At 32.2% G+C, this 14754-nt stretch overlaps 1 protein-coding gene across 3 annotated transcripts in view; it reads right to left on the bottom strand.

Annotated features, from left to right (window-relative positions):
- LOC113518181 (insulin-like receptor) overlaps positions 1-14754 on the bottom strand; it is a 115616-nt gene that overhangs the window by 29919 nt on the left and 70943 nt on the right. For all 3 annotated transcript variants that reach the window (XM_031913073.2, XM_026902981.3, XM_052903104.1), the window contains 2 exons: positions 2146-2320; positions 893-1004 (listed from right to left, as the gene is read on the bottom strand). In XM_031913073.2, coding sequence (XP_031768933.1) covers positions 893-1004; positions 2146-2320 — 287 coding nt within the window. The remainder of the gene's footprint in view (positions 1-892; positions 1005-2145; positions 2321-14754) is intronic.

Here is a 14754-nt window from a genome sequence, read left to right as displayed (position 1 = left end):
CATCACTCCGATAGAATTTAAAGGTCGAAACGCTCGAGGCCGGCTTTTTTGCTCTTTTTAGATATCGTCCGATGCGATAATGGGTTAAAATTCCTGGTACGTTTTAATTCCTCGATAGATACCACCATTAAGAAACAAACAACAAATTAAAACCTACATTTCTCTTTTTCATATATGATTTAATTAATTATAATTATTAATTAATAATGCCCGTGTGGTCCCGGCATAGAATCCATCCTTTCCTTTCCCGTGGGTATCGTAAAAGTCGACAAGGGGCGGCGAGTGATGGGCAGCAGCGTCCCTCGTAAAACATCTCTAAGGCCTGACTGCGGTTGCCAATCTGCCTGGCCAAGAAGGGCAACTACTGCCAAAATCCCCCAAGGGGTGGCTTATGTTCAGCAGTGGATGGTTAAGGGCTGATATGTTGATGATGATGTTTTAATTAGACGATCGGTTGATATTTGAACTTATCTCACCTGATGGAAAGTGACAGTAAGTCCCCAGATTAAACACGTTTCTCTAAAAGATAGCTAAATGAGCTGTACGAGCCCTGTTCAGTTTGGGGCTAGATGGCGCTGTGTAATATGTTATTTTGATTAATTTGAAAAGTGCGAGGTCATATTTCTCCACAACTATTTTACCGTTTTTCATGGACTGAAAATAACCACTACTACTGAAATTGTAGAGTACAGAAATATAACACCTTAGTACTTAGGAACTGAAATACATGTGGTAGACCATGAACATTGCAGTGCATTCTATGATGCCCATAGTACTGTTACCACTTTCCATCAGGCGGGCCGTTAACCTTTCTGCCGTACCATATACAGAATAAATCTGCCGTACATATAAAGAACATAAAGTTTTTCTATGGTCAGAGAGATTTTTTTACCTCGAGGTGTTCATTGTCATATATGACAATAGCGTAATCCTTGTAGAGGCGCATGCCCCGCACCACTGTGAGGTTTGGGAACAAGTCACCTAGATTCCGCACACCTTTCGCTCTGAAATAAAAAAAAATATATCAAGTCATGCCAGTCAATAAAAAAGCGGGATATATGTGAATAGAAATATCTTGAAGATTCAATGTCAATATAAAAAATATCATTTAAAAATTTTATAACTTTTTATAAACTAAATCAAATGGACTTTGTTCATAAAATGTTATAAAATTTTTACAACCTATTTGTAGCAAAAAAAATAGGATTGAACAGAACCTAGCATCCAACCCTAGTATACCCTAGAATTTTTTATAGTTGACCATACAGGTTAAGAAAAATCTTATTTCAGTACTTTCGTTCTTTGCAAATTGATTTTGTATTATTTAAGATCAGATACCAATCTCAGAATATTTATAGTACGTTGCAGCTTGCAGCATGGTGCGAGTGACAGTTGACATATTGGCAGATTTAATTCTAAAAGAGCGAGATTTTTTAGAGTCGAAGACAATCGTGAGTGGCATTTTTCACAATCTGATGTTCCGTAAGTTTCAGTAATACTTTTTCTATAATTCTAATGATTTGTCAGTTATGTCACCCACAGCATGCTATACTCCTGGATACAAAGCGACGACTATTAGTTGGAAAAGCTAAAGTTTGTACGGTGAATATTGTGATGGTGTCTATTATAACCTATAGGAAATTTTGGTATTTGTATGTCTAATAAAAACCGAAATAATAATCTAAATAAATAACCCCAGATATAATATCATTGTACGCAAAATCTGTGTCCATGGAACTAAAATCTAAAAAAAATAAAAACCAAATATCCATTCATTGCAAACCTTGAACAAATCATCACCAGCTGTGACTATAACCTATTAACTAGGTTATTAATCTTATTATATTTAATAGCTGTCGACTTTTCTTATTAATTTATCGTTTCTGCTCATTAAAAAAAAAAACAGTGGTCGTGAGTTTAAGTCAGTGAATGTTCTCAGATGTTGTTAAACACCGTTTACAAACTTAACTAATCCCAAGATATATAGGGGCGAGTCGACAGACGATACATGGATTTATACTTGGTGTTATGTCAAAACAAAACACTATTCGATTTAAGATATTATAATGGCCATATATTTTTTTTTATGTAAATAAACATTGATTACTTGACGTAGTGTAGTAAGTAGTGGGTAAGTTTACGTACCTATAAATCTTGATATATTCCGTGACTTCCCTAAGTTCAGGGAAGCTTACATTCTCAAAGGTCCTAGGGTTGGCACGTTCCATCAGAACTATGCTGAGCTGCCCTTCAATTACTCGACACCCTCGGAGTTTCTCCATATTCTCAGGGTATGTCCTGATATCCATGGATGGACATACTGCAACAATAAATACGGCTTATGTTATTTTTAGAATACTTTTTATACTATTAAAAGAGGCAAATTAATGGTCTTTTAAAATGAACAATGTACATGACAGAATATATGCTACATACTGTACGGAGATACATATAAAAAAAATATAACCAATCAAAGAATAAAAATAGAATTAAAACAAATTGTATCCAATTGGTGAAGTTTGTTACAAAACACAGGTACGAAATTATTATTCAATTTTTTTTTTCATTAAGTATTCAAATCCACTCATGGACGCTTCGCGCGACGATAACTTTTTTTTATTATTTTAATTGATGATGCTTTTAAATGTTAGTTTTGTATCGAAAAGTAAATCTTGTATTTTTTGCTGTGTTGGGGATTGAATTCTATCTGCAGATTGAAACAAAACATAGACTACTGTTTACAGCAAAACAGCATGTATGAGTAGGAACTACTACTAACTTTCTAATCATTCACCGTCTCAATGCTTCAGATAGATCTTTTCTCATAAAAGGAAGATTTGAAGGATATTAGCCTGTTAACATGTTAGATAGGCAATTTGGAATAGTGTTTCTTTCTTTTGCACTAGCATATTGTATATTTGACGTATTTTCTGTTACCATTGTATTCTTAATCATCACCATACGGAAAAACCACCTTACTCAAAATATTATGAAAAGAAACATTTAGAGAAGATGTATGGATGTTTACACGGTTTTTTTATGCATGAAAATGGAATGGTAACTCGGCCTTTGATATTCGTTACTGAATCACGCATACGCAACGGCAAGCGGATATGAATGGAATTTGGTACACTTTTTATTCCATTCACGCGGGCTAAGCCGCGGATTATAGCTTAGTTTAACAAATAAATGTTAAATGTGAATCGATAAATAGGCATCAATTTATATTCAAAAGAAGATGTTTAGTTTTGAGCCCAGTCATTAATTGTATTGTAGCTAAAAAAATTCACTAAGTGACATAGCTTATTGGCACAAAAATATTTTTGATTATTTTTATAGGATTATTTTAAATCTTGTGCCATACACGTGTATCATATACGTAAAAATGAGAACGAAAACATGTAAATTGTAAACCATGTAAAATTATAGAAATCATTGCATATATTGTTAAATAAATATTTATTATTCAGAAATATATTTAAAACAATTCACTTCAATATATATTTCATGAAGTATAATATTTATACTTTTATAACATAAGTTTATTGTGAATCTTCAAAGTTTGTAACTTTTGATTATGTTCTTGTTATTCAGAAATTTATATTAATTTTTAAAATTTCACGTGTTTAACGGTTACTTAGTGATCTTCACACATCATTTTTATAATGTCAATTTATATTGCAAATGTTTATTATATTAGAAATTTATGTTATGTCACAAAATGCAAAATTATACAAAAAGATTTATTAAATTCGAATACGATTTAGATTATGTTTTTATTATGTACACTGACTGGGTCATATATTTCTGATACATTTTCTTTAAAAAATATCAGACATAGAACATTAGAGAACATTGTTATTAATACGACTTCGTCTCGAACACATGTACAATACAATGTATGAAATTAATTAGTTTGTTGTTGTTTTCGCGGACAAGTTGATTATTGGCCGCTAATGACCTCCCACGGAGCAATTCCGTGAGCGACCACATGGGGAAGTTATTTTGTTCTTTATTGTGTTCTACTATGACTTCACCGACTTTTATGACCATTTATATAAAAACATGTAGGTAATACAAATAACACATTATCATACCCATCTTCACCCAAAAGATCAAAACCCAATGGGTAATCAATGATTTTAATTTATGAATGAATTCCACAAACAGTAAATATCTATTATAATACTTCATAGTAAGGTTTATTTTTTATAATTTAATGTTAAACTAATAAATAAGTAAACGCAAAATCACATACAGGTTTTTATTAAACATCTAAACAGAAAAATAGCGTAAAATTGTTACTTGGTTAAGATAAAAAGTTCGTACGGACTTAGCAAAAATCTGGTTATATTTTAATACATAATAATTTAAACATCAATTACATGTTGTAGGAGATGAGTATTTTAATTGCGTGTAGGAAATAGTTGTGTGGGAAAGCAAATACAATATGATCGCCGACCTGTGTCCGTACCTGTGGATTGAAAACGCAAAAGTATGTCTAACTACATAATACTTTATGCTCACCGCGGCCCAATTCCTACCACTGTATGTAGAGTCGCTACATACAAGTTACCTGCCTATAGACCTGCTTCTCGGAAGACAGGACAATAAAAATACTGGGTAAAACTCAACATATATTATGTACGTGACGTCGAGAAAGGAATTCAAGTCCGTTTTTGTATTGTAAATGTGAAGTGAAAGGTTTATTTGAGTATGGAGCTTAGAAGACCAATTAGGTGTAGGAGTGAGATGTTGCGTTAATAAATATTCGCTGTATAGGTGTAGGAAGTGAAATGCAAGGTCGTTTTATTGCGTCGTCCAAATTTTTCGGTCCTGCACGCACTTTTTGATGAGAAAGCGAGAGGTAACTCTCAAAGAGCGCATGTACGCGAAAAGCGCGGGAGGGATAAATGCCAAGATGGCGCCGGTTGTACCGTAAACAATACGGCATGACATGGGACGCCACGCCACTGACGCTGCTACACTCAGTGCGTATTTTATTAAAATGCGTCTTCTGATCTAAGTACCAATTACTTATCACAGAATCATTAGTTTATAACCACAAAAACAATGATGTAATCTCACATTAAGGAACTATTGGGCGCGAAATAGCAGATGACAATATGATACCTACTACAGCATAATGATCAGAACCTTTCAGAAAACAAAATGCATCGCAATGCACTGGCTCTAGCGAGTGCATTGCGATGCAAATGAACTCGTCGCATAGCCCTCTCCCCGCACCTCGTTCGACACACCAGCCTCGGTCACTCAGCCCAGCGGATATTTATAGAGTAGGTAAGGAATGTTATTGTACTTGCACAAGGTAGAGATGTTACTACAAGCTATCGATTATGATAAGGTGTTAATTTTCATGAACTTTCATAAATAAGTTCCAAAGAATTTTATATGACAAAGTCAATTAATTCTATACCACTACGAAACAGTAATCAAACGTTTAATTTCATGTGAAATAAGACTGTTATAAAAACTATTTAGTGTGTTCATTTTATAAATTAAAGTATATAATTCGCAAAATATTTACCACCAAACAAATGTGTTAATAATCATAAGCATAATTAATTGTGTAATAATCATAAGAAATCATAGTATAAATAATCAATCTGAACTAATTAATAGAGTACAATTAATAATAGATGATTAAGATACGCGTACCAGTCTCATTAAAATTGGAAAACGTCAGTACGATACAAAAAAACGTTATATTTGCCATAGTTCCTGCAAACATAAAGTACATATACAGGTGGATAAAGAACTTTCCGCTTAAATTCTCCAAGGAGATCCGCCAAAGCTCTATTTTACTGCTACGAAGATGCAAATGAGTAAATTGACATTCACGAAAGATTTATTTCAATACAGACAGTATCATCCTTTTTATATACCTTAGATGTGTCTAGCAGACCGGCCGATCGTGTTGTTAAGGTAAATATTAATAAAATAAAACTGACTTTAAAGTTCGTTTTTGTTTATTTAATACCGTCATCGTATTATCATGTACCACTAAGGTTTCGATTTAAAGTTTCTTTACATTGCGCCAAAAATCCCTATGTGCTATATATATACAATTATAGATCTAAAAAAACATTATACATTACATATTATGTTCTTAATAATCTCTTATATCTATACTTGAAAGATCAGCGGCTGTTTTAAATACATCCAATGTGCCCGTTGTTACTGAACAAGAAAATTACAATACAGAAATCAATTGGCGTATTAAACAGTCAAACAATTTACTCTGAATCCTCCCTAAAAATAACAATTCGTGTTTGCTGGGCGAGCTGTTGTCTTTTCCATCTCTAGGAGAACCAAGGCCACTCCGAAGTTTACATTGAACCCGGATAGATATCCAGATGATTACATAGAGCCGGGAATCTCTATAACATCATATCCATAAATCTATGGAAAATAATGGATTTCATAAAACATAAGTTATCGATGAGTAATTCTGTAAATGTTGATAACTATAACAAATATTTCTGACTTCTGTTATTTATGTCTGGGTACCTTTTCTTATGCTTGTAAAGATTTCACTACATATATAGATTTAAAGATATTGTACATGCTAATAAAACATACAAAAACATAACACTAGAAAGCAAATGTACAAAATCGAGTTTAATTCTGCAAGTGTTCTCTTCCAGCAAATTCAAAGGGAAAAGAGTATCAATATCAACGGGTAGAACGGTGTAAATACAGTGACAATTTAGAACTAGACAAAACTTAAAATAACATTATATTTAATAATATATATACATACATTCTTCTTCAATTTGATTATCATAATCTTTCTATACAAAACTCTAGAATACCTAACACGTTCCTAATTTGTTATCCAAAAACAATCTGATGAACCCTTAAGTTGAACCCCTTGAATCCAGTTTCCGACCAATCATAGTACTATATACTGGATTCCTAGGATAACCGTTTCAGTATAGAGGAATTCCCGACATGTAATTGTAAGTCAACTACTTGATGTTTTGTAATATGTATTTTTATCGATAACGATGTATTTTTCTCACCATGGCGTTTGTACAGAACTAACAAAATATTGAACGCGGCAAGCTTCCTCTGCTACCCGCACCGCGCTTACTACGCCGCTACTACAGCCTCCGCCCCTCTCCACCCGCACCAATCCACCCCGTACCATGACACCGCAATACTACTTTGACCGGCGACACAATATAAGGCAAAGCTTTCTCAGCCCAAACGAATATTCAAACGAACTTCAAACAAACGAAAGTTTCATGATACGGAAAGCGGTTGGCTTGGTTGTTAATGGTGGATTCCGCGTCACTTTTACGTTTTACGATAATTTTATAAAATTACAGTCATTCAGCTCGTTATAGCCGAGGTTCGGATAAACATGGTGAGTAATAAGTACCTACATAACTATCACGTAGAATGCATTTTATTGCGCTCATGATGTGATGCACGTGCGTGATGCGTATGTACTATAAGTGCAATGAGACTGTGACAGACAGTGCAATGAGTACTACAATGTGTTTGTTAATATTTCACAGGTGATGGTGAGGTGATGATTGTATATTGTTATGAAGTATGATAAGTATTATATGAGTAATTATAGCATTGTACACTGTTGAATTATTGTTGAGGCTCCGTAAATATATATATTTTTTTAGTTTAGGATTGTTGAAACTCTATGGTTCAAATATTTTATATACCTATCCCCTAATGATTTCTGACCGAAGACTATATTAACAATTACATTAAATTATTTCATTGTGGTTAATGATTGTGGTGAACCAACATCTATCTCTGGACTTTATTAATTGTATAATAATTTAAACGTATATATTTAGAATTATATTTTCTATAAATTATTTGTATGTTCGTGCACGTCCTTGTTTTAGTAAAACATGTACTTTTTTATTGTTATTTTAAGGGCTTTTACCTTCTTCAGGTATATCAGCCCTATCGTACACTGAACTTATTTCCCAAATAAAGTTTTATCTACTTTCCCTAAACATGTACTTGTAAAATAGTTATAAAAAATGTCTCAGTGTTAAAACGTTGTCATCAAAAATCATAAAAATCTATTATATATATATATATATATATATATATATATATATATATATATATAATACATAAGTATGTTATTATAATTATGTCACATATTTTTCAACACATCTGATATTTCGCTCTTTATATGCTTTCTGTTTTTACCTAATGGTTAGGTGGTAGAGAATGCCATATGGTATTAAGCTCGCCACTTGTACAAAGTTTTATGGTGCAATAAAGAATAAATAAATAAACAAAATAATTATATACAAATAAAATTATCTGTTTCGGCGTGACGACGGTTAGCTAGTGTTTTAGAAAACAAACAAACAATATAAAGGTTATATAACTTTAAATGAAGAAATTTCAACGGAAAACTATATTCTTGATCTTGAAAATGGAATAAATTCCCTCCAATCGGATTAAACAAATAAGTAAATTACCTACTACTGCTTTCTGATAAAAGTCCGAAATTTAGACCACATGTAAATATAAATATATATCAATAATTTGGTTGGTATTTAGAGCATTATTCGAAATTGTTCTCGCTCCAAAAAATGTTTTGTTCACGATATGTCCGCTTCTTGCTATCAAAAATGATAAAAATGGGCACTGTTGGTGAAATGTATGGAACGGGAACGGACGTATGCACTAAATATGTCAGTTCTGAAGGAAAATGTGAAAATCAGGTCAGTGGCACCTGCAAAAAACTAGTAAATGTTTTCATTCTACAAACGTTAGAATTCTAAGTTTTAAAATAGAATTTATCTAATCTACAGATGATCCCATTCTTCTGGTTGGTGTAATATATACAGAATGAAATAATTAACATCTTTGTGTTTTCCCAAAAAAATTAACATTTTTCTCATATATTTCGAACATTTTGCCATTTTTATTAATTTATAATCTGGCTATATTACAAATAAAAAATATGTACAAATTTTTTTGTCGATTTTTGATTCATGCTGCTTTAGAAAAAGGCTCAGATTTACTGATAGTAGATTCCCTCAAACAAGACGATAGTGATTTATGTTTTACCTTGTACACATAAAAATAAGCATTGTGAAATAAAATAGTTTTCTGATTACATATTACATATACAGACATACGACTATGTACATAGACAATTGAATGCGTCAAATAACACATTAACAATCCAAGCAGCTGCAGTTCATTAATTTATCAATTCAGAGTTTTTCAATACTTGGAATTCATATCGGAAACAGAATCATACATAATCCGTGTCATTTAAATAATAATAAATGTATTTAATTCGTTCCCCTACCCGCTTGTCGGTTTTGTAGCCCCCATTTGTATCTACCATGTAGATAGCATTCGGAAACATTATTGAGTCAACGTGGGATACGTTGACTCCATAATTGATGACGTTTTTACAGTCTAAAAAAAAAGGTAGTTGTCTTTGAATTGATAATGAATTTAAAAATAAATTGTAACACTACGAGTTGAAAAGTTAGGCAAGTAACTTCCCTTTTAAAGTAAAATGAGGACAGCATAAAATCAAACACAAATAAATTCTGCTTCGTAAAGAAGCATTTACGGTTGAAGCATGATACTTTTCACACACAATTATATTGAATACATATATTCGAATTTAGAACGCGGAAATGCGTGTAGATTTTGTATCGCAAAAAAAAAAAACTTCAATCACCACAAAATTAATATAGAACCAACATGTGAGTAAATCCTATCAAAATAATTATGAAATCACTCAGAATTGGCGACGTAAACACGTAACCGTCACAAAAAAGATATCCAAACCACCATCTTTTGAACGTCGCTTGAAAAGTACCGAGCATGGCAATTTAGCGTCAAGAAGCTTATAACCATTGTTATGGTCATCAAGAAACATTGAACCTTACTAATATAATAAAATTATAACAAGACAATATTTGTTCTAAAAAAAAAAAAAATTGGATGCGAACATCACAGTTCTATCACTGAAGGCCTAACTCAAAATCTGGTGTCTTATTTTTATTCGTAATCTTATTTTTATACGTAGTCTAGAAAATATCTATTTAATTGGTTATCCTGCTTCTGAAATCCACACCTACCAAGTAACTGGCAAAAAGCTAATAATTTATATATAGAGCAGCTTTTTCCGTAGTGATATTTATGTATGAATCCCTAATAGTGGTATTAGATATCAACGCAATTTAACATACGTTATTGTATTTCAGAATGAAGGTTAAGATGGCAAGTAATAAGAAATATGCTCAGGACAATAGACGAGGGAGTGTCATAGGCGGCACTGTATTATCCTGTAATACTCATGGTGTTATTATACATGTCTATAGACGACGGCTATTTCCTTTCATCAAGTTAGCCCGTCAACTTGTTTGCCATTTCAAGCAGTACAAAAAATATTTAGTATAACATAAGTTCAATTAAGTTTCATTTTGTTTAGCATAAGCACTCCCAAGAATACCATAGAATTTTCTATTGACGTCATATTTTCTAGTGCTGACGTTTTAACATACGTTTGGCGCGACATTCCTGAATCGTAATTGTATGTAATTCTTCCCTGACATTTTACGAGAACAAATTATGAATACAAATTTGTAATTATGCGACTTTGAATAAGACAAAAAAATACGGATTAGGATTTTTTCAACTCCACTGTTTACTTAGTGTGATGCAACTTATATTGTACGAGTACATACATATATTTTATATTAGTTGTGCCCGCGACTTTGTTCGTATGTGTTAATTAATTGTCGTAATTAATTTTGTAGAGAATTTTTAACAATTATATTTTACGTCATATGTTGTCGAGTCAATACACTTGACAATAGATGTCTTACAAAAATCTAACTATATTGATATAACAATCATATATAGTTTAATACTGTGAAAACTAAACTACAATTACAGTTGTCTTCACATGAAATTTTAAACCGACAAACGCTTAATCAGAAAATAATTTCAAATTTCCTCGTTTTTGTGTCAGTCCTGTTTATATTATAAATTTGTCTAAGTGAATTTATTTGTGAGTGAAGCTACTTTTTATCCCAGTTAATATATCTATGTATATCCCCGTCAGGTTGCAGGTAAAGACGTAAAAGAGGTAATATATCTAAAAATTACATTTCTAAAAATAATTTTATTATGTAGATGATTTTCCTATTAACATTTCCTCCAAGAGGTGAAAACAATGTTTGGCACAAGTTTGACATGGCAAATGGGATCGAGGATTTTAAGCTGTTGAACTTTCACATCAATCATCGTGGAAGAGAAAACTTGTATAAGCCTCGATGTATATGGGACGTAGTTATATATAGTCATAATATATATTACGGTAATATGGCAATTAAATTACAGGGTACAGGGGCATAACACCATAGTCCTCGGGAAGGGCAGCGCATGAAGAGTATCATGGAAGACATAGTACACCTGCTCTTTTATGTTCATAGTACTGTTGCCCATCAGGTGGGCCGTCAGCTTGTTTGCAATTTTAAGTTGCATAAAAAAGAAGTCATATTGATTTTCTTGTATGTATTGTAAATTTATATTCATATGAACGCACTCTAATGTTTCCAAATGTAGTGATTTTTAGAGTTTATAAGTACTTAGTTTACACTCAAAAGGGGGAAAAAGTCATCCGCAACAAATAATAGGCACTCGACTAAAAAGCAATAACGAACCAACTTTGAAAGTCGAGTACCTAGTGGAAACAAAAATAGATAAATCAACCAGAAGCAACACAATCTAACACAATACTTGGAATCGTTTGATAATATTTTGTAAAGTTACCAAAGTTTCAGGAAGGATTTAGGTGTTTGTATAAGAAAACGAATAAGTTGTCATATCGTACGTCCTCACTTAAAGGGAAAAACGACGTGTTTATAATAATACTAGAAGGAAACACGCGTACATATTTTCTCCTGTTGCCACGAGAATTAAAGAACCTTTCTTCGTGGATGCTTACAGTGCCGATATCATACAAAAAACGTCTAAATAAAATTCCATATTTATATAGGATTTATCGTTTCGAAGATTTAGTGATTGGCCAATGGGCAGAAGGTATTTCACTTTTAATAAATATATCTTATAGAGGATAATCGTGTCATATTGTAGTTACGGAACACTATTTATAACATATAATTATTCACTAAATACATACATGGCCGTGTAGTCCCGGCATAGAATAGGTCACCTCTTTCTTTCCCGTGGTTGTCGTAAAAAATCGACTAAGGAGGCTGAGGGATGGGCAGCAGCGTCCTACTTAAAACATCTCTAAAGCCTAACTGCGGTTGCCAATCCGCCTGCCAAGCGTGGCAACTACTGGCAAAGCCCCCAATGGGGAGGCTTATGCTCAGCAATAGACAATTAAAGGCAAATATGATGATGGTGATAACGAAATACATACATATAAAGAATCGTCAGTAGGTGCATTCGCAACCGTAGTAAGTATAGGTATATTATATAAGTATGTGGAGGCATAAATAAGACATGAATTGCACATAATAAATATGCTGCGTTCAAGTAAAGAATAATAAATACTATGCTCTAATGATTCTATCAGTGCTATAAACTTAAATGATAATATCATTATTTCCGAACTATTTATCATTATATTATAATAAAGTCGTAACGAAACGAAGCTTAAATTGCACATTAAATTTCTTTTTTGTAGTTTATATACGTATATGTAGTACCTAGAATAACAGATTTCAAAAAAGGAATTCTCAATTCAGTTGCATTTTTTTATGTTTGTTGCCTCATAAATCCATCAATTGTAAACTGATTTGGAAAAATCTTTTTTTAACTGAAAGGACATACATACAGATCTTAAATAAAATCATTGAACTCGATTCAGTATTTTAGTTTTTAAATCAAAGTAACTTGATATAAATAGATTGGAGCTGCTTTTTCTTTTGAGGAACAAAATTTTTTATTATAATTTCTTTCTCTGTTCGGGTATAAGAGCTTCATGGAAAACCGGATGGTACATTAGTGACAAAATTTTATATGCTATAGAAAGTTTAAACATTATTTCCAAAATAATTAAATTTTATTTTTTAAACGCTATTTAAAATAAACACTTGACAATAGAAAGCATGAAAAAAGTATAAAAAATGGCGTAATAATTGTGGTTTAAGTTTATATTAGTATATAGTAAATAAACGAGCTAGCGTACAGCTAGTTATAAAAGATTATAATCTTGTACAATGCATATTTTCTTTATTTTTCCTGTTTGTGACTGCATGGGTGCGTCAGCGATTGCTCATTTCGGAGAACATCTTATAAACGCTTAACACTTGAAGCAAATAATACTGTACACTAAAGATTTAAAATTTGATGATAACATAAATTGTTGCAGAAAATTTTAAGTCGAAGACAGGAAAATTATAAATATTTTATATAACATAAAAAAATATGAATTAGAACGTAGAACCAAGTAGGTTTAGATTAAAGGATCAAAGTACATGAATGTAATCAGAGCCCTGTCAATTTTGTCGATATGGATGACAATTTACAAGAAATTGGTATGAAGCCCGAGCTAAAAAATAATATTTACTGATATACATTTCATCATTAACATGTTAAACATTTCAACAATTCATATAATGGCATAAAGAAAAATACTTCATATAACATTTACCAGGGTAATGATCCGTATCGCTGTAAACACGAATGACACAACTGTATTATTACATCAGCCATGTTTGCAATCATCATTGATTAAGATTTGTAGTGAAGTAATGAATGAAACTATATATGTAGACACCCACTACACTATAACTGTAGCATAGCGATAATATAAAAATAATGGCACGAACAACAAAAGTAGGTACATATTATTTGCGGAAGTACGAGCGATTTTACAAATAAATCGAGTTGACATTGAATTTACACCAACTAAATCAATGTAACAACGAAGGTAAACAAATATTTCGATAGGATATGTATCCTATCAAAATAAACTAAGAAGTTTTAGTTTAGTAAACTAGGAAAATAGTTCTTGCAATCAAAGAATAGGAATAGACTAATGGATAGACAAAAGTAAATGTTAGGAATTGAAGGTATGATAGGGAAACTTTTGACGACCAGTAATTAAAATACTAAGAGCACTAGTTCCATCCATAGTTGATTACAGATCGTTGTACTGCGCTGCACGGGAACAAGAAAGTCTTGCTCCACAGATTAATAATTAGAACTGAGTTTATCCACAATTTTTATGGTATAAATGGCTAAGTTACAGTCTAGTAAAGGTATACTTCCACGGCAGAATTTCAGACAAGCTAAGTGACAAGCCGCACTGACAGGCTTTGGGATGGTCTCTGGTATTTTTTCACATATGAATGTTAAAGATAGCGAGAAAGACCTAGACCGACTATAATAATCAGTACGATCATATAGATCGTATCATATACTACCTGAGAAGAGGACAAGACAAATGTTGACTATGAATTATTATGAAGTGAAATTTATAAGAATTCAACCTGTTGGTACTTGACTCTTTCTATCTACTCATTAGGTTTGAAAACGATAAAATGAATAAAAAGTAGTAGTTGAATAAATTTGTAAACTATGATTAATCAAAATATCTATCAAGTATTCTGTTCAGCAATGTGAAATAGGTAGATCGGTCAGTCGCATTCGCAGCTTGCATACAATACGCCTAAGTGAAGGCGCGTCGCATCACGCGTGAAACGTGTCACTCCTGCGTCAACTATGTACCTC

This window comes from Galleria mellonella, unplaced genomic scaffold, assembly GCF_026898425.1.
Source record: "Galleria mellonella isolate WM207_F2 unplaced genomic scaffold, CSIRO_AGI_GalMel_v1 utg132, whole genome shotgun sequence".
NCBI lineage: Eukaryota > Metazoa > Arthropoda > Insecta > Lepidoptera > Pyralidae > Galleria > Galleria mellonella.
This window is presented reverse-complemented; position numbering and strand designations above follow the sequence as displayed.